The sequence below is a fragment of the Myiozetetes cayanensis genome, unplaced genomic scaffold (genome assembly GCF_022539395.1).
Source record: "Myiozetetes cayanensis isolate MyiCay16 unplaced genomic scaffold, myiCay2020 scf1, whole genome shotgun sequence".
Lineage (NCBI taxonomy): Eukaryota > Metazoa > Chordata > Aves > Passeriformes > Tyrannidae > Myiozetetes > Myiozetetes cayanensis.
In genome coordinates this window covers 45,294,979-45,316,186 of record NW_026086604.1, presented here as the reverse complement: position 1 = coordinate 45,316,186, position 21,208 = coordinate 45,294,979, and the positions used below count along the sequence as shown (strand labels likewise).

General features: G+C 39.9%; 1 protein-coding gene across 8 annotated transcripts in view; it reads right to left on the bottom strand.

The window, feature by feature from the left end:
* ZNF521 (zinc finger protein 521) overlaps positions 1 to 21,208 on the bottom strand; it is a 231,306-nt gene that overhangs the window by 19,977 nt on the left and 190,121 nt on the right. For all 8 annotated transcript variants that reach the window (XM_050317243.1, XM_050317292.1, XM_050317302.1 and 5 more), the window contains 2 exons: positions 9,936 to 10,067; positions 7,110 to 7,225 (listed from right to left, as the gene is read on the bottom strand). In XM_050317243.1, coding sequence (XP_050173200.1) covers positions 7,110 to 7,225; positions 9,936 to 10,067 — 248 coding nt within the window. The remainder of the gene's footprint in view (positions 1 to 7,109; positions 7,226 to 9,935; positions 10,068 to 21,208) is intronic.

Below are 21,208 nucleotides of genomic sequence, written 5' to 3'. Positions count from 1 at the left end.
TTTAGTTTTTGGTCCTTTACCATTTTACTGTTCCTTAAGTCTGAATTTCTTTTCAAGATCACAATGGTGTATTTAAAGGCAATATTCATCACTTAACTGCTACACTGTCTTTGTCAATTAATTCTATATTTTCACCAATAATATCACTCAAGCATCTGAAAAAACAAACCCATCATTTTGGTTCAATTGCTCCAGAAATTTAAGGAATGTTTTCTCAGGAAATGTATAAGGGATGTTGTGAACACATTGTTTCCTGCTTATTTACAGGACAAAGTGCAGAAAATTTCACAGGCTGACTGTTGTATGCAGAGTTACAAGTATAGGAAGTAAGTGGAGACAAGTAAAATGCATTAATACTACGCTCATCTTTGACAAGCACTATTTAGTGAAATCAAAATGGTCCCTGAAAAACTCTGGCACTTTGGGCTTGGTGGGCTTTGCAATGTGCTATAAATATTTATGAACTAATGAAGTACCCACAGGGAGTGTTTACATTTGAATAGGCCAATCAAAGGCGGGTGAACTCACAAGCTCCAAACCTGGAAATTTCTTATTTAGAAAAGAATTACCGCATGAAAACCTAATGTGGCCGTAACACCCCTAAATCCCCAGGAGGGAAGGGGCACTGGAAGGGAATTCAAAGTATTTTTTTTGTGTTTAAACTTTGTTTGACATTGAAGCAAAAGACTTGCAGGGGAAACACTTTGAAGGTATGTCCTTAAAGAGCTAATGCATGAGTGCCTCCACCCTGTTTCTCTTGATTGCCTTTTTCAGAAAATTTGCAAGGAAAATAATTCTCCCTTCTAGGGGAAAAAGTCTCAAATCTCAGGAACACAAGCCTGATTTTTTCAAATCTTTAAAGACATGGAAAAACACTCAATGCACATACTAGTGTATCCATCTGAAACAGAACATACAGTAAGGGTTCAGCCAAAAAAAACCCAAAAAGCACTCAAACTTGCATGTAGTTAGCATGCAGCTCTATCTAACTGCCTCAAAACACAAGCATAAATTACAATCCTAGTATCTCTGGAACACATATTATTATCGTCATTCTCACTCATGACACGGAGAACATGCATTGTTATGTGGAGTAAGTTAGTACCTGGCCTTAAAAGTGAATCCAGCTCTCCTGACTCCTAGGCATTTGTTCTGAGAAAAGCTACTCCGCCGTCTGCTAAGGACTAAGGTCAACATTAATGCATTTGGTGTCAGTATTTAGGCATCAAAAGTATTTTGCTGAAACCTTAAATGGGGCTATGGCTGCTTAGCACCTATGCTTTTGTGAAGGTTCCTGACTCCAAGCATTTTTGACCTGATTTCCTGAGGTACTCAGCACCAGCATCTTGGCCTGGCCTTAACTGTAGCTGGAAGTGCTCAGCACCCTCTCAGAAGTAGGCCACTGAATCTGAAAATGTTGGCCTAAAGCTTTGACTGTTAATTGGATTCCAGGTAGGCTTCTTTTTAAGAAGAGCTGACAAAGTTATTCCCTGCTGGCTCCTGGCCTTTGGGGCCTAGAAAGCCAGCATCTATGTTCCACTCCTCACCCTAAGAGTTTGGGGACCTAGAAATGCCAGAATTAATCTCCAATTTCACATTAAAAAACGTTTTGAGGCCATTTCTTTGTGAAGAAAACATCCTGCAGGTCTGAAAGTTTTGTCCCTGTTTTTGTGTAAAGAGTATAAATTATTCACAGTCGCCCTTGCTGTCATGGAAGTCTTGGGACCTACATGATAAACAGACTCAACTACTGTGGGGGCCTTGACAAAACAATCCTAGATGGAGGTAGTGGTGCCACTGCCGCTACGGCTGATGCTATTCCCACACCAATCTCTTTCCCAGCTGGCCCCAGAAGGCCTCTGCCACAAGGAGACAACCCCAGCCCAGGTTAATTAGCAGTTTTCTCTAGCTGACCCCCAAATGAGAGAATACAGTGTTTGAATCCCAGTTCTACCACTGTCTCCACTAAAGGTCTCAGTCAAGTCTTTAGTTCTTGAAATAGCCTAGAGCTTTCTTAGTTCTGCTCCAGCTCAGGTCAAGGGTATTTTAAAGGCCGTTTTAAAATGTTGAGATTTTTGGGAGCATTTTACAATGCTGAGATCTTTGGAAAGTTTAACCCTTAAAGAAGTGAGGGAGAAACTTGAAGATTAGTTTCAGCAGTGCTAAACTTGGAACATGAAAATGTTAAAACTGGAAATCCAGAGAAGGACTCACATAAAGCTACATAAAACTTCCTGAGACTATTCTATACTGCCTCTGCCCTGCTTTGTTTCAGCGGCTTGTACTGGGAGCTAAGAATGTTCTCCTGCTGTTTTAAGTGACATGAGTAACATCTGCTATGAGTGCTTCATTCTTTCTTTCATCCTTTCCCTGGGGAAGGAACTGTGTATTTTGTTTTGGTAGAGCTCTGTTTTTGTGGGTTGGGATTTTGGGGAAGGTTTAGAAATCTACATGCAGGTACATGTTTATATGAGAGAAGGAAGCCTTTGGCACATCTGGGTGCACCCTGCTCTTAAAAGCGTAAGTTGAGGATATTCATGGCAATACTTAACTGCTGTGGAAGTCTGTTCCATACTCCCAGGCCAGTCTGTGAGAAAATTCTAGCTCCTGAGCAAACAAGCTTCAGCTCTTTGATAAAAGTGCTCACAAAGCAGGGCTGTCAACTGCCACATTGTTACCAAATGGGAAGAACTTCTCAGGTCATCTCTGAGATGTGCTACTCCCAGTCCACTAAGAATATTAAGGATTGCATCTTGGAGCACAACTGGACAAATATGTAGGAAGGCAGTCAGTGTAGACAGCAAGAGAGCTGGTGAATATGCTCCTGGTCTCCTTTGCTACTGAGGGCCAGTGCTGCAGCTCTCTGCATTAGCTGGAATGTCCTACAGGCTGATGGCTTCATGCCCAGGTATTCTGTGCTGATGGAGTCCAGATGGGAAGCAGCAAGGGCGTGAATCACTGAGGCCAGGTCCCTTTTGAACAGGATGGGAAAGCAACTGCTGATCCAATTATTTCTTGCCCTAGTTTTCATGTCTGTAAAGTAAGGACACTTAACTACCCCAGGGGCAACTAATTATTAGTCATAAAATGTTAAGTAAATGTTCTAATTCACTGAAAAGAGACATAATTCTTGTATTGGGCAAAATGGTGCTGACAGATTATGTAGTCTTGACTAGCACCATATGCAAAACTATTATCATTGATAAAACACTGAAAAAACTCTGTACAACTACTCAGCAATTCTACCAGACATTGGTACCTGTCTGACCTAGCAACATCTGCAAAAAACTAAAATTAATTCCTTCACTCCGGGTAACACCTCACAGGAGCCTCTTGTTCCTCCCACAAACATCCCAATATGTTGTGGCCCTGGAAGTGTTCAAGGCCAAGTTGGACAGGGCTCTGATCAACTTGGTCTTGTGGAAGACCTCCCTGCCCATGGCAGGGGCAATGATGGCATGGGAACTAGATGATCATTCATGTCCCTTCCAACCCTAACCATTCTATGATTCTATGGAAGTAACACTAGGACCAGAAATAGGAAAGGAATGGTTACTCCTCATCAGAGACAAGGGAGGCACAAACATCAGTTCAAACATTTAGGCCTAAGTTCTAAAGACTAAGGCAAAAAAATCAGGTACTGGAAATAGCACATGGACAGGAAAAAGAAGTTTTAATAGGCACAAATTCCTTTATCATTTAATGAAAACTCAATACTAATTTAAGTTAGGGATAAGGTTCCTTAACTTCTTTGTCAATTAAAAATTCTGTATTATGGATGGTGGATGGAGAACACTGTTTTAGTTATATCCACCCTGTATAGAGAACTGCATGGTCCAGCTGTTCACTTAGAAGATTTTCAATTTATGGAAGAAATGTATGCACCCTATAAATACATTTACCTTGCAGTTTTATTATCTGATATCTAAATTTTAAAGGTTGGTACAAGCCTATATTTCTATAGCCTACTCTTTCTGAACAGGAGTCAGAAAATGCTAAGCAAAGAATTGCATTGGGCCAAACACCAAGTTAAACACTGTTATAATGTGTTTATTTTCTCTATCCTTGAATTTATTCCTTTTAATTATCAGCTGTGCCATATATGTGGATAGAGCTTCTTGCTATTGTATTCTGCCCTGCTCTACCTTGTCCATGTTCTCACTCTGCCTGACCTACAACCATGGAGTGCTGGCTTCTAATCTGAAATGATTAGCATCTCCCAGACACGGGAGAAGCACTGTAGATGCACATTTAAATTAAAAGCAAGGAACAGTTCTAGATAGAGGGAATAAATATACTGTTAAGCTGCAAGCCCCAACACAAACCATGACAATGTGAAAGGATAGAGAAGCATAACCTGGAGGCTAGTTACCAAAGATTCCACTGCTTCAGGTGGTAGATAGACTGAACAAAGCGATGCTTCCTAGAATAGGTTTTAAATGAGAGTGGGCTGGAGATCAGTGTATTTTCAGCAGAAGCAGACTCCAAATGTCAGTATCTACTGCTCTGCCTAAGTGCTCTGCCACCCTTTCACCAGCCTGGGTAGGCAACTGGAGGTAAGTGCAGCAAACCAGTGATCCCAACAAATAAATGCAAATGGCGCAATGGTACTGCACTGTTTTAAACATAATGCATTCTCACCTGGGGTGGGGCTACCCGAGTTAATTAAAATAATAAACATAATGAATTGAGTAAGAAAATGAATACCTTGTCATTTTTGCAAGTGTAGATAAGCCAGAAAGAGACTGTCTCTAACGGTATGAAGATGTGGTCTATTAAGAGCCTTCTGCAGCTTGGAACTATCAACACACTGATTGTCATTTAGTCAACATAGAGCAGAATCTGTTTCCCTGTAGCAACATCCTGTTGTGTCCTTCACTAGAAAACCAGGTGCTTCAGGTATGTTGACATTTCAGTGAACTAGGCTTAGATAGAGAAAGCAAAATCTTGCCCTAATCTTGGGCAGGAATAAATTTTGAATGGAAAAACATGTAGGTTTTTATTACAATAAAAAAGCTGAAAGCAACTGCTTGGGACTCCATGGATTTTGAAACGAAAGTGTATTTTAGGGGGGATAGACTTGTAAGGACTAAAAGTACACTCTGTGTTTTGCATCTTCATAATTCAGTTACTTATTGTGCTTTTTAAAATCCAATCTGAATTCCACTGTTAAAGTAATTTCTACCTTGTGTTCCTGTTTCTTTCTTTTTCATAATTGTCTTTTGGATACTTGCACCTTCTCTCTTCCTGATTTTTTTTTCTTTTTTTTCCCCTTTGGTCTTTCTTCCCTAACAATCTCTCCTTTCTTTTCCCAGGAACTGCTGCTGCTTCTACTTTTCCCTACTTCCTCATTTTGATTAATCAAAATGAATATCAGTGAGTCAAATTATTTTTTTTCTGAAAAAGCAGTTTCACCTTATTGGAAACACTTTGCAGAAAAGCTCAAAAAGTATTTTGATAAAAAAAAAAAAATCAAAGAAAATTATTAAAAAACCACAACCCCCAAACATGTTGTGAAAGAAACACATACAAAAAAGTAGTTTCTGACCTTTCCTTGTTCTGCTTAGTTTCTGCTCTATTTTTCCCCATAAGTCCAATAGATTTCTACCCAATCCAGACTCTTTCTTGATTTCAGAACTCAATATTGCCTATTTCTGTCCATCATTATGTATGGGTGTCTTTTTCCCTAGTTGTCCAACTTTTTATTTTCTCTTCCTTGTCTTTCTCTTCCACTTTGCATCAGAACTTGCATGCAATACCTGGTATGGACTGTAAATGAAACAGCTTTGGATCTCTTAAAAACAGGAGAGAGATACTGCCAGGCACCTTGGAGTGTTACAGGGGTACTGCAGGTATTGAACAAGTTCCCATGACTAAAGGGTCCACTCAGAAAGAGGTAGGGAAGGCTATAAGAAAGGCCTTATTGCATATTATTTTCATGCAGAAAGAAATTAGGAAAGAGAAAATGCAGTGCAATCGACATGAATACCAATCTCACACACAATGAATTCATGCACGGTTTGAATGCTCTGATTTCTTTTTTCTCCAGTGAAGTATTTCATATTGTCATGCCAAACATTAATATATTCGGAGTACATAAAATTTTCAGGAAGTGAAATACTAGGTGGGCATATGTGTACACATATGTCACTAGTCTTTTGCCTCTGTTGATGAGATTAAATCCAGATCTGGTCTGATGCAAAATTAATTGTGGACACCTAAGTCAAAGGAGTTAAGAGGTGGGGGCTCATGCTAGAAAAAACTACTGAAAAACTGTAAGTGCTGAAAAACCTCTTGATTCCAAATAAAAAGATCTCATGGCGGACTGTATAGGAAAGACCTTACTTTGGAAATATTTCTCCTTGTTCATCAGTATAGACCATCAAGGACCTTGAAAATTTTTCCTCTGTCAACCGATCCTAACACTTCAATATAAACTGCAGTTGTCTCAAAGTGTAATACATCAGGAATAACACATCACCCCTTCCCACTGCAAGACACACAGTGCAGAATGTTAATATATAGTAAATAATCCCTTCATCCAAATTGTTTTCAGATCTTGTTCATCTTTTCTTTCATTCTCTGTCGTTTTGTTTACTGTTAATAAACAGTATCATTACAGGTCTGAAAGCAGCCTACAAAAGACAGTGTACCATTCATCCAACCCTATTTTTCCCCCACCAAGTTAAAAGATAAATTCTGTCTACTTTCCCCCTCCCTCCATCACTACACTCCTACTTCAATTTAGCTTTTCACATTTAAAGAGTAAAGCATACATTTATTTTGTCTTTCACAGCTTTACTAAATATTTTATGGATATCAGCCAGAAAAACAGGATGCCCATTTCTCTCTCCTAGAGAATATCTTGAGCTGCAACAACCTACATCAGAAGAAGCCAAAGGTGGCTCCCGAAATTCAGGTCTGTACCAGGTGGCTTTCTGCCAGTAGCTTTTTGAAGCAGCATGGGTTGAATCACCTGCAATTTCTCTTGTCCTTCCCTCATTCCCATCCTGATGATAAGCAAGAATCGAGGAGGTCATGGCAAGTAAAGCTTTGAACTCAGCTATCAAATTCATAATGGTATTATAACCCCAAGGTAATAAGTGTACCTGCAGCTCTGTTTGGAAGAAGAACTTCTGTGGACACTGTGTGCAGTCATAGATCTTGTCCTCTTGTCCATGGGCTGAGAAAATATGCTGCTGCAACTTGTTTGCTTGGACAAACACTGGAATATTAGACAAACAACAATATTTTCATTGTTTTGTATTACAAGTGAAGAATTTTTTATAAACAATCTCCCATTAACACTCAGCAATTTCAAGACATAAAACTAGACTAGTGCACTCTGATTTCACCTTACACTGTTGCTATAATGGGTACTGATGCATGTCATTTATCTAAAAAGTGTGATCCTTCTTCAGAAATGAATTGAAACAGATCCCTTCTTCAAGGCAAAAAAAAATCAACTAAGGTAAAAAAAGAGACCCTAATAGGACAACCAATGAAGATTTCAAAAATGAAGAATCTAAAAATGCCATTTCCTGTTCAGTTATTTTTTCATGCTTACTGCACTTTGATTGAATACACACAAAACTTATTTCCTAGCAACCAACAGGTGTGGAAAGCACAGATGCCAAAGTCCTGTTTACTCTGTGTGCCTAAAGTTAAAGCTAACAAACAGCTCTGTATTTAAATGTGTTAATGCTAAAAATTATATCCCACAGCTACACTGGGGCAATGTCTATAACTGTGAAACAGAACTGAAGGTAAATTCTCTTTGGATACTTTAAGATCAAGTCTGCCTACACACTGAATGCAAGGGTTTCAATAATATAAACATGTTCAATTTTAATGACTACAAAACAAGGCCCTAAGACTGTGTAACAGTTTACCTAGGAGACATACTATTAATAATTAAATTGTATATGCCAGAGGCAGTGTTTGGGTTGGCAGCACTGACTTCTGATGGATGCCTGGTGCACTGTGACCTAAAAAAGTTTGCATCTACAATATTAATCTGTATAGGCAGGGAAAGGATTTATTAAAGATGCTGGCATTTGACTTTGACTCCACTCCTAATCATTAAAATTATTCTAATTGCAAGGTAACAAAAAACAACAGAATATTGTTCTTCTGAATCATACATTTTAATCACATTTCTCATTACCCTGGAAAAAAAAAGATCAGATTCCATTTTCCATATAAAACTTATATTGGTGATTTTTACTTCTTGTTAATATTCTAGCAAGATGTGCTGAAATAATTTAATGTCATATTGCTAATAAAGCATCATTGTTTATGATTAATGCTCACTGTCTATTTACCCCATCAGCAAAAAGCAAAAACTATTTCACATAGATTGGAATCAACTTATCTCCATACTCTTTCACACGTTTTACAAGGCTACTGGCTCAAAAATTAAAGGATTAGTTTTATCAGGGATCTTGCTTACATGGAGAAGCATCAGTGGGTACTCTTTACATATGCAAGTTTTTATGTTGCATTTACAACACCCCAATCTTGGAAATTGAAGAGCCATCATTACATTTAAAAAAATCACATGACAAAGTGTAAACAAAGAAAAGGAAAAAAATTAGTAGAATAAGTAATAAAACTAAAACCTCAAAATGATTCCTAACAGAAAGAATTATTGAACACAGACACCTCACAGATGAACTGTTTATGGTGGTACTATCCATGCTCAGACATTCTTATGATAAACTGTGCAGTGAAGATGAATTCTGTGTTTTTATAATTTTATAACCCACAGAAATGTGTGAAACCTGAACATGGTGAGGTAATAATCATCACCAGCCACTGTATCTGAAAGATGAAAAATTCAAATTTAATTTTCCTCTGTAGCACTCGCTTAAGGTTTTATTGGGAGGAGAGCTGCCAAACAAAGAGAAGTAAAATGAAGGTATTAAAGGGTCTATTTGCTTATCAATGAAAATCCTTCACTCCCATTAATGGAGAACAGAAACCTTGAATGGCTTCCAGAATTAGCATGCCATTGATGTGAGAATACCCAAAGTGTGTTTTGTCATGTTTGTGATTAACTTTGATTTTCATCTTTTAAAGCAAAATTGGGCATGTAAGCTTCATATTAACACTTACATTTTAAGTTATCATTTTATGAAATGTTCTACTAAGAAGTCCTTAAAAAAATTCACAACAACTCAGTAGGCATCCTTTTAATGTGTTTTCATTTCCAACAACAGCGCTTTTCTGTTCTTCATTATGGCCCAAACACTGCAGTGCTTAGCCCTACTGGGTCAAGTTATTTTCTCACTTGGGTTTTACTACTGAATAACACCACTGACTTCGGGAGGATTATTCCACACTTGGACCTGTGTCAGGGGAAAGCAGAACTTGACTTGTGGCAAGTCAGCATGGTTTGCTTTCTAAAGCACATTACAAGGGTGTTCCTTCTCACCACAAGCCAACAAACACACGCATGTGGGCTTTCTTACCCGATCAGAAGAGAATGCTGCTTTACAGGCTAAGCCTGGGAACTAGGGCCAGGTTCTGCTCTTTTTTTTTTTTTTCTTTCTTTGTTGTTGTTGTTGTTTTTTGTTTTAGATGAAACATCTGTAGCTTTAAAGCACAAATTTATGGACAGTTTTAACCTTGGCAAGTTTGGAACATTGAAATGATGAACGTGATACTGTGGAAGGTAACAGACTACCACTTCTGTAATAATAAAAAAACTCAAACTTCCGATAGAAGAGCTTGAAATGCAGTTCTTACAGATGGATGCCTGACCTTCCAAGGAGCTCAGCTTTCTAAATGATTTCTAATCAATATTACTAATGAGTGAAATGTAATGTTCCCTCCTAAAACAGATCTAATGCTAGCACACGACACATTTTTCAGTGAAGTTCTGCAAGGTCAAGCTAAGGGCATGACTGGGACAAGCAGTGATGGTCTCCTACCTGTAAAGCACACTGGACATTTGAAGGTGCCCCCCATGCCTTCAAAGCTGTGCTCTATCAGGTGGCACTGAAGTTTGGCAGGAGAGTCGAATGTCTGGTTGCAGAGTTTGCATTCATGGTTCAGTCCTTCATCTGCAGGAGAAATCAAAGGAAAAGTGAAATGCACCACAGCCCTTACAAAGAGAAAGTCCAACACGATCTATGAACAGGAGGGACTTTTTGTTTTCCTAAGCTCAAGAAACTGGATGCCCCTCAGCCCCTAAAACTTCTGATTTTTTTTTTTTTTTTTTACCTGGAATGTTTCAGAATGTACAAAGCTTAACTGGGCATTAAAAGTATATTTTTCCCACTTATAATCAGCACTAAACAGAAACGAGGAGCATTTGCCTTCAGTAGGAAATGATGACTATGACCTGAAACATCAAAACTTAGCAGAGCCACCTGATCACAACCAAGTACATTTGCAAAACAGCACGTGAGGAATTTAATGCCAACCACACATCATCCCATCTACCACAGGTCAGAACCGTGAATGCAGATTTTGGCTCTCTGGCTGAGATAGCCTTTCTTGTAACCAGCATGAGAGGGGAGGCCAGTTTATAACCTCACATCACTCATGCTCCACGCCCCCAGTCCCATGGATATACATGGAACCTTTTGCAAGCCTCAGGCTTTCAAAACTCCCTTTCTGGCAATCCTGGATTTTTTTCCCCTCTTTATTTGCATTTCTCCTCTGAACAGCCCAGAAAAGTCCCTGTGTGCCTTCTGACGCAGCTTTCCCGTCCACGTCCTGTGGCTTTAAAACCCTTCCCGCTCCCTGCTGCTTGTTCCTCTGCTTCCTCCCATTGTCCTCCAAGGCCGGCTGGTGCCTGGCACCAGGTTCCCTTCCTGAGGGTGCTGCAGGATTCATCCACTCTGCCATGAGGGCAGTCAGCGGCTGTCCTACTTAGAAACAGTTGCTAGGTAAGAAGTGGCTTCCAGCCCTGCTGCAGAGGCCTCAATTCCCACAGCGCTGCTTAGAAAAGGTCCTTCTGTATGTCACCGGTGTGCTACATGAGTAGCATTGATCCTGCAGGTAAATACTGTATCTGATTATTAAAAAAACAAGCGGGAATGAAACGCTTGGTGAATGGGGCAGCTCCCTGCCATTTCTGAGATGGAAAGGAGTGATTTAGGAGAGCGCTCTGCCCATGCCAAACACCTAAACACCAGGCTGCTGGCCTCGCCCCGGACACAGCGCTGCCTGCAGTGATGATTAGTGACTGTGATGATGGGTGTTTGCAGAGGACGGTGAGAGCAGAGACAATGTTTTGCATCCCACACAACAATCCTTTACACCAGTGTAAAGAGAACGTGTCATGGTGTTCCTACAGCTATGTGGGGCCACATGCCCACTAAAAATGATCCTTAGTGACTTACCAGAATTGGAAAAAAAAAAAAAAAATCAATGGTAGCCCTCAGCTTTCACCTCACTTTAGTCCAAAAGCTAGATTTCACTTTTGTGTAAGTCATGGCATTTTTAACAAAGGGGGGGGAATTAGTAGGCTTTAGACAGTGTGAGCTAACCAGGTGCTGGTGGCCATTCTGCAGGTGGGACTACTCAAAACTACCATCGTGTGGTTTCTGTGAGGTGTCAGAACTCTTCACAATGAGAAGGCAAGGGGCAGACAAAACCCAAAAAAACCAAAGATTTACACAAAATTGGGGTGGGTGGTGGAGTGTCTCCTTTGGAGTAAACAGGTAAAAATACACTGACTAAAAATATTTCTATCCTGGCAACAGTCTGTAACTGGGGAGCTCTCCCTTCACTGAACATTCAGCTCTCACAGTGTTCATCTATACGATGCCTCGAGTGCCTTTCATGGTACAACTGAGTTTTACATGTAGCAACTGCGAGAGGACCCCATATCAGCTCTTTAAAATGGACATATTGGCACGTGGCCACTTTTCTAACTCTCCTGCTTCCTGTCAGACTTGGTGCCACAGGTATAGACAAGCACAGCTGAGCATCGTCCGCTTACAGACACAGCAAATGGCAAACTTCCTTTGCTTTTCTACCCAATTCTTCATTAAAACAGTGCTGAATGTTCCTGACTACCTTCACATGCTGCAGAGCTTTCAGAGGGTGTGAAATGGCAGGCCTGCTCTGAGAGTCAGCTGAAAAATGTCAGTGGTCCTGGCAATCCCATGCCTCCAGACTATTGCCACTGAAGTGCCTGTCTTTGTTACCTACATCAGACAGAAGAACTTGACTCCCAGCCTGCCTGACCGGGCACCAATTTATAGCTGGATCCACTGAAGACAGCTCTCAGCACAAACTCAGGCAAAGGTTCAGGTCAATCTCAGCTGTTTTGACACCACAGCCTCTCTGGAGAGACTAGAATATGGAGGCTGCTGAGGTACACATCCCGTCCAGTCAAACACACTGCTAGTCAGGTACCACTGGCTGATAATACCCTGTGCAAAAGACTCTCAGGCAAAGAGTAAGGGTAGGTGACACTTTCTCATCTGGTAGGTGACACCTTTTGCAATTTTTCATAGGTAAATTAGCAACCGTTTATCAAATATATGCAAACTATTTCATTAGCATGGAAAATTTCAGCAGATTCTCAAGAGTTTTCTGGGATTTGGGATTTTCCACCATCACTGACAAACCCTTCCAGTATGTTCTGCTTTTGGTACTACTGAGAGAAGACAAGTATGGTGTCCATGCAAGCACCATCATGAAGGCACATGGGCTGCATGAAGCAAGAGATCCTGGCATGCACCAGTATGTACATCTAAGAGAGATGGCTGCATCCTCCAGGGCAGGCTGTATGCTGTGTTCTCACAACAGGCAGCAACCCCTCTGTAAAGAGGAGGAAGGTTCAACAAACCTTTTCTAAATTCCTCTTCTTTCCTGAACTTGCTAATTAAATATGAGGACTGTAAAGACTGCCAAATATCATCCAATCATTTCTCCTGTATCCATATCCTTGCTGTGGTCATTACCAAATGGACAGTTGTGAACATGGTGCAAGTCCCCACAAAGGGCAGTTATGAACTAAAAACCCTGTAGGGTAAAATTTCTCCATCAAACTGTTTGTGCTGATATACACAGTCAAAGCAATTAGGACAAAAGGAGCTCCATCTCTGGATCTTCCACATGTCAAGGTGAAGATAATCGATGACAATTCTCAAATCACAGAGTTACTGCTGGCAAAGTGTAAATGAACCATGCTAATCATTCTTAAGCATGGGAAAACTGAACAGGGAGTTCTTCAAACATTCCAAGGAAGAAAGACTTCCTAAAAAGAAATATTTTTATATGAAGCTACAGAAGACAGAGGAGGCATTTTTTTTTGTGTCTTTCCATTACCTTAGCTGATGAGGAAAAAGTAGGAAGAAAGGCACAGACTTCTGATGCTGAAGTAAAACTTATTTCACTTACACAGAATTTGTACTTGTTCAAGAAGAAATGAACCCCATTAAATGTGACCCTATTGTATTTCTCACATCACTCAGATCCGAGGCGATCTCCTGATCACAAACATCAAAACCACTTTGATTACTCTATGTTGCAAATCCGATTTTCCTAAAGGCTTATAAACAGGGTTTGAAAAATCCCCTCACCCATTCGCCTGGGGCAGATAGGAAACCTCCTCCGGCAAGAGACATCAATTTGTGCAGAATCTAAGCTTTCTCTTAAAAATAAAATGTTTTTAGTCTACTAGTTCTAAAGACCATATTTAAAATATGACTACATTTGTATAACTAATAGAATAATATTTTTACTAAGTCCCACTGTTCAGGGAGTCATAAACCCCTCCCTTCACACTCCTTTTCACCCATTTTGTGCACATCACCTGCTCTCAGCTATGTTCTTGGACAAAGGGTAAGGTTCCACTCCTTGAATTTAAGAATGTGAGACTAGCATGATTTAAATTTAAGGAAGATAGATAAGGTTACAGTATTGGCAGAAGAGCCAGGAGTGCTGGGTTCCATTCCAAACTCTGTCACTGACATACTCTTATCACCTTGGGCATGACAGTATGGCCTGTGTTTCTTAGACTACCCATCTTTAAATAAGAGGTGCTAATTTTTAATTTCTGCTTTAACAAGTTGACCTAATTAGTATCCCTTAAGACTTTTAATACAACTAAGACAGTGGAACTGGAGAAGAGTCTAGGACTATATACTATACACAGAAGACCCGGAATCACTGCCACCTGCCTTTGAAAAGGTTTAAGATAATATTTCTAGGCACACAACTGCCTGCTACCCAGGTCACACAGCACTGTGGAAGCATGTGGGAACAGGGCTTTGTCCCTGTCCTCCGCTCTCCATAGAAAATTTAAAAGTGTGACCAGCATTTTATCTCCCAGTGGCATGAAAGAGCCAGGGTGTGGCAGTTCTTGCAAAGGTGCCAGATGCGGAAAAAGGATGCAAAAGGCTCTGTTTACATGCTGGCCCCTGTCTAGCTCTTCATGTGTAGCAAACAATTTGATAGGGTGCTATGGAAGTGCAAAATACAATATCATTAATAAGTAAAGGGTCAGTGAAATGTCACATTTTCAGTTTCCATTTGGGATAAATCTGAAATGGAATGGAGTGTCAAATACAGTCCAAAAGGCTCTCCTTCCCTGCAGAACAGAGCTACTGCTCTTTGGTCTTACTCAGGGAAAAAAAAAAAAAAAAAAAGCAGGGGAAAAAAGTGCTGAGCAGCTTTAAAAAATTCAATCAAAATAATCTGCTCTTTGGAAAGGTGGCGGCTGACAGTAATTGGAAAATACTGTCTGACTCATTTATTAAAGTGAGATTCAGAGTCAATTGATTTAATAACCATTAGAATATTCTATTAAGGACATAATAGGTTGGCACAGCCCTATTTTTTATTAAGAGTTATAGGTAAGAAATAAGCAATGCTATGGAATTTTAGACAACTGCTGTATGGATTAGACTAAAAATATGGCTTGCAAAATAGATATAAAAGTAGCAAGTATCAGGAGGAGGAATAGGAAAGTACATTACAGTACAAATGAGTTAGATGAATGATGAAAAAGAAATGAACCTTTAATATAAAGCCTGCGCTTTTCCAAATCTAACAGAAAACTATGCACTGCATTCTCTGATGTGATACATCGTAAAACAAGTCAGCATGTCCTTCACATTACGGGTCCAGCAACTCCATAAAGAAGGCAGGAACGAAGTACCCACTATTTAGCATAGAACTGCTGCTTATCATTGCCCTGACATGGTTAGGATATGAGTTTGGACATGGTTAAGCCCTTGCAACATGGATGGGTATGGTTTACCCACCTCTGGTAGTCAAATGAGTTTGATGTGTACAGAATTTCTGCATAAGTAAATTACTTTCCATTTGTAATCTTTATTCAGATAGTAGGAAAATGTAAACATGAATCAATTCCGAATAAATGCATTTAATATTCATAAAAATGTTTAATATTTACACAAATATTAAATGTTTCAGTGGGGGTAGGTAGATTTTAATTGAGGTGCAGCCCATTACCTCAGCAACTAACTCGATAACCAGCTATAAAAGCAAACAAAATCAGACTTCGTGCTGAGCTTATATGCACATCTGGGGATCCTCTGTCTTTGCATCAGCTACCGATAACGTGGAGGAGTTACTGAGCAACTTGTACAACAGGCAAGGTGCCCCGACTTGCACCCCTACTCGAGGCAGTGCTTTGGATGACCTGGCCCAGTTTGTGATACAACTCAAGGCACGACTTGTTCATTTCGCGGAAGGCCCTGACATTTCAATATACGCTTTAAACAAGGGGAACCCTTTAAGCAGCCTGCAGACTGTGTGTCCCATGTTTATGCTTCTTGCTCTTCAATAAAAACAAAACTAGAACAGCTACAAGCAAATGTTCACTGGCTGACTTACATGCAGCTGTTAAGTCAGTAACCACTGGGGGCCCTCTTATATTGTCTGATCAACACTACAGCCATTACCGAGTACCAATTTGTAACAGTTTATAAGTAACTCTTTCTCTTTTTCACCCTCGAGATTGTCCAGAAGGGTCCTTACGCCTTCTACTCTGAACAAATCTATAGGCAAAGGTCCAAAGATGATGATGTCCTCCTGGTAAATCTTCATGAGGCTGGGTTCATGCTTAAAAGCATCTGCTAAGAAGTAGTGTAAACTCTGCCCTCCATACACAACACAGGAATGAAATGTCCTGCAGGCCCTATATTTTTGTGGTGGGGTTTTGTTTTGGTGTTTTTTTTTTTTTTTTTTTTTTAGGTCGAAAGCATGCACAGCTCCCACATTCACTGTGTTTTCTTTATAATTTTTTTTTTTTTACCAAGCAAATCATGCCCCTAAACTGATTTCTTCTTCACATTCCTTCCACTCTTCCCCAAGTTAATTTTGCAGCACACATTTATAAGCTAGAGATCTGAGGAGTAAGAAAGGAATGTCACAGATGACAGCTAACCCTCGGCTACAACACCTCACACTGAAAACTGGAGAAGGACAAAATACACAACACTCTACTTTCCCGAGTATACAGTCATCTGTGCTTCCTAGCTCATAGTGCTGTGTTTGCCTGCATCTTTTTATTTCTACCAGCCTCACATCTACACACTCATCAGCCTCTCTGTGCCACCACAGACAACTCATTCTTGCTCAAAATTTGGTCTGAGGGTTCACTACAGTAAGGAGGTGTGTGACAAGTACCCTCCCATGCTAAGGAACACATAACACCTCTTTCAAGACTGAAAGTTGAAATGAAAAAGGGCCTGAAGCCTCCAGCACCACTTTCACAATTTCTCCCTATTTGTACTAATGTTTCTGCCATTTTCAGTAACTCAAACATTACCACAACCCCTCCAATGAAAATCATTATCCACCACAGTGTTAATTTTGGAAGCTGACATGAAAAGCATGGGAATATAGTGATAAAGGAGGAGACATAGCAAAGGAAAAGCATACAGATGGAAGTTGCAGCAGGAAGAAGAATAAAGCTGGAATTTACAGCCGTGAGAACAACCTGTAATGGAAAAACAGTTTTTGCTGAAGTCCTAACTAATGACTCAATCCTGATGGGTCAGGATGGAGGACTGGACAGGAAGACAGAAGTACACTTGTGTCTCTCTTGCACTGTCCAGGGCAGGTCACCACATGTTAGGAAACAGGAAGGTGGGGGAAGGAAACACCTTCCTCACCCTCTAGGCACTGTTATCCTGCACGCATTCCCTCTTGTGCCTCATGCTACCTGCACAGTGCTCTGTGTTTACTCTTAATACCACTTTTCATCAAAATCATGATGTTAGCTAAAGAAACTCAAAACATCAGGCTGTAATCCAAGCAATGTCTTTCCTCTTGCTTTTTTTCCGGATCAGAATGATTTCTGGGCAAGGCTCTGAACATGGCTGAGGAAAGCAGTGGACAAGATTCAAGGAACAATCCTAAACTCTTGAGTCACCAACAACTGTAGCCTCCCAAGGGGAAGCAGAGACCAGGCTAGGACACTGCCTTGAAGGATACTAGCCAGCACCAGAAGGAAGAGGATGAGACTTGCACTGTGCTGTTGAGGCCAGGCCACTCTGACTCCCACAGCAGCACTGGGTAGGAAGCTTGATTCAACATGCAGGAAATAAATCCTACAGCCTTCTGCAGCATATTGCTAAAGCTACAGCAAAGGGTGCTGATTGATAGAGTGACAAAGAGCTGGGATCCACCTCCTCAATTAAAGCAAAAGTTCATCTCTCCAGGGCCAGATTTTGAAATTAGATCTGCTTAAGGGAAAGCCAGTCTACTGCATCTTTCATTCCACTGTATTTTTGTCTGAAGCAAGGGATGCATTTCACTTCACCAACTGTTCACTTTTTTGCTTGGTTGCACTCACTTTGGCTGCTTGTAAGTGAACTCTTCTTACCACATGTGCCTTGTATGTTCTATTAAAGCCACAAATTGTCTGGCTTCTGTGAGGCTGGATGAAAATAAAAGAAGAGCAACTGGCAGGGTCTGTTTCTTAATAACTGTCATGTATTCAGCTCAAGTAAGGATGATTTAAATACAGCAAATGCCCTCTCCATCAAACAACAGCTTTTTCTGGGCAACTAGCTACCAGGAGAGAGTTCAGGTATTCAGCAACAGGGTTATTCAACAACTGATGGGACATGCATAATTTGCTACTCTTTGTCTGTAACTGCACCAGAAAAAGGTATTAAAATTTGTTCAAAAAAAAAAAAGGTCTGCATTGCATCACATAGCTACACACATTACAAGGTTACACTCCATCACTGGAATAAAATCCCATGTGATAGAGCTTATTTTGGAAACAATTTTACCATGAGATATAAAAAGAAATTTAAACCAGTAGGAATAAGCTGAGTGGTATGAGTTATTTGTAGACAGATGATCCAGCTCAACGTTTACCTTTTCAAAAAGCACTTAGTGAGCACTGATTAAAGACTTGGTGACTGATCCTTCAAATGCTGGTGTAGCTAGCTCAGGGGAGCAGGCCTCCCATCTTACTAGACTTCTGTCTAGTGGTACTAAATTCTGCCAGTGTGCAAGGTCAAGCAAGCCCTCCCTCCTCTCACTGCACAGTGAGATACAGATTATTATCTGCATATTACAGATAAAAACCCAAATCCCAGAGCTACTAAATGTCTGTTTTCCCACCCCAAACAGAGAATGAAAACTCTCTTACTAAATACCAGTGGAAGAATCAGACTCTGTTTAAACTGCCCATCATTATGAACATAGTGTTGGGATTAGGTTGGAATTAAGTTTTTCTCTGTTCTCTTCTGAGAGCTAAGAGACTATTTCTTTCCAGGAAGAAAATTTTTTGGACCAAGTTCTCTCCGGTGAAGTCAAATTACAGTTTGAATGGCTCAGAGATTGCCTGAGCAAAGTAGATATTAATGATTTAATCAAACCGCACGGGGGAAACTAATAAAAGTGTCACATTTGTATTTAGAATAATAAAGAACAGTAAAAAATATAAGTAAAAACTTTTTGGTTTTTCAGCATTGTTCATTCAATTCCAGTGCTTTTGTTCACTGTGTAGGTTACAGTTTCCTTTTCCGGTTCTTGCTTTCTGGTTGGAGAACCATCTTTCTCTGTTATTTAATGTTACATGCCTACTAGTAATGCCCACTCATCTGGGACTTCTGGAACTGGTCAAAGTACCGGTATATCCACTTTTAACTTTTGCACAAAGAAAACACAATTTTTTAAGGTAGGAGAAGATATTTCATGTTGCATAAACTAAATGCAAGCTGTTCTAAATTTAGTGGTACTGGGAAAACATCTTGCATGGAGACAATCAAAGTGTCAATATTAATTCTACACCACAGCTGACCAGCAGTAGAAATTATGTTTTGTACACAACTCTCATCAGGTTTTTCCTTTGTTCTGAGTATACAGAAAGAGTCAGAGTTGCCTTCCTTCTTTTGGCATGAAGCTATTACATGTCTGGAAGATAACGTCTCTAAATGCTGAAATGCTGTTTATCTAACTGACAAAGAATTGCCTGCTTATTCTTAAGGGAAGAGAAAAGTAAAATGGAAAAAAAGAATAGGATAGGATAGGATAGGATAGGATAGGATAGGATAGGATAGGATAGGATAGGATAGGATAGGATAGGATAGGATAGGATAGGATAGGATAGGATAGGATAGGATAGGGCTTTCCTGCTGTACTGCATATTTGAATCAACAGCATAAAGAAATAACAGTGCTTCTTGTATTTCCTAACACATCAGATACTATTGATATTTTTTTAACACCAAATCTGAATGCCATTATGTGAGTCAAATATTATTTGTCATCTTTTTACATAGGTGAAGGACACTTTGAAATGAGCACCAATTGCTGGGATACTGATCTAGCTCTTCAACTCATTTAGGGGTGTTTCAACTTCCTGCTTTCTTTCCTCTTAACCTCCATCTCCTCACCCCAGCTCTCAGAAAAATCAGGGAGGAAGAAGTGGTTTAGGCTGTTAAGGCCCTCAGGTCTTATGCTGATAACTGGGCATTTAATTAGATTCTTTTCATGCGAGCAAACTGCTTTGCCAGTTAGGAGAGATCTCCTTGTACAGCAATGTATTAAAATGGTAAAGCTCTATTTAATTTAGAGAATTATTTATATTGCTCATCTGACTTAGTTTGCTGTTTTATTTAGGAAAGCATGAGAGAGCTCAGTTTTAATTTGCTCTAACCTTTCCCTATGTCTCTCTTTGATTCTGCTATAAAGCAAGCAAGCAGCGTTGGGCTGACATATCAAAAAAGGACCAGACTTATTCTAAACCTACCCCACACTCTTTCCCACTTTTTCTGCTTGTACTGAGATTTCACACTGTGCTGAACAAACAGCTGTTGGGATTTCTATATTAAAAGTTCTTCGTTTGTGGATAAGAGAATAATGAGGGCCAATTAGTTGTTCCTTCTCCATCTCTTACATATTTGAGGGTTAGCTTTTTTTTTCCCCAATTCTAAATGCCACTGTTGCAGATATATTCCAACCCTTGACAAAACCTAATTCCTCACCGAAGCAAAGATACCATTTCCCACCATGCTGGCAATTGAGGAGTGGTACATAAGAACACCCCCTCCCACCTCAGTGAACTTTCATGTAGCAGAATGGCAAAGTTATGAACTTGAAAGATTAGAGAAGAAGAGGTAAAAAATTAGAGTAGAAGAAATAAAGAAGAGTTGGCTGAAAAGAGATGTATCATTGATAGATAAAGGCTGGCTGGGGAAGGAGAACAGAAGTACAAGTAACGATAAAGAAAGAAGGGGGTAGACTGAAAAGACTGATGGAGAAGTGGGGAGCAGAAGCAGGACAAGGGCATGAATCCTAGCTGGAGGCAAAAAGGCCCAGGAAAGTTTCAATTTAACCCTTATTTGAAATTCACTGAAGAAATAGAGACTACCATACATTTCCAGACAGTGCTTGGGTAATTTAGCTCAGTTCCTATGGCAATAATGATAGATGCATTTTTACGTCCAAATGTCTGAAGCCAACAATGTTACCACTATATAATTAATAACAATAAGCAATTAGAGAGAACAGCAGGTTACAAGTATAAAGCATCAAACTAGGAACAAAATACAGGACCATTATGAGAAAAATAAAAGTATAGGTTGTCAGGTCAGAGTATAGCCTCTCCAGATAAAAGTTACAGAGCTGGAGAAAAATGCAGCCCGACATTAAATGATTATAAGGTGATTAACACCAGTGAGAAACACAAAAACCCTTGTAAGGCTCTGAAGAAATCCAAAATGTGGTATGAAAAACATGCCTGTAACAGC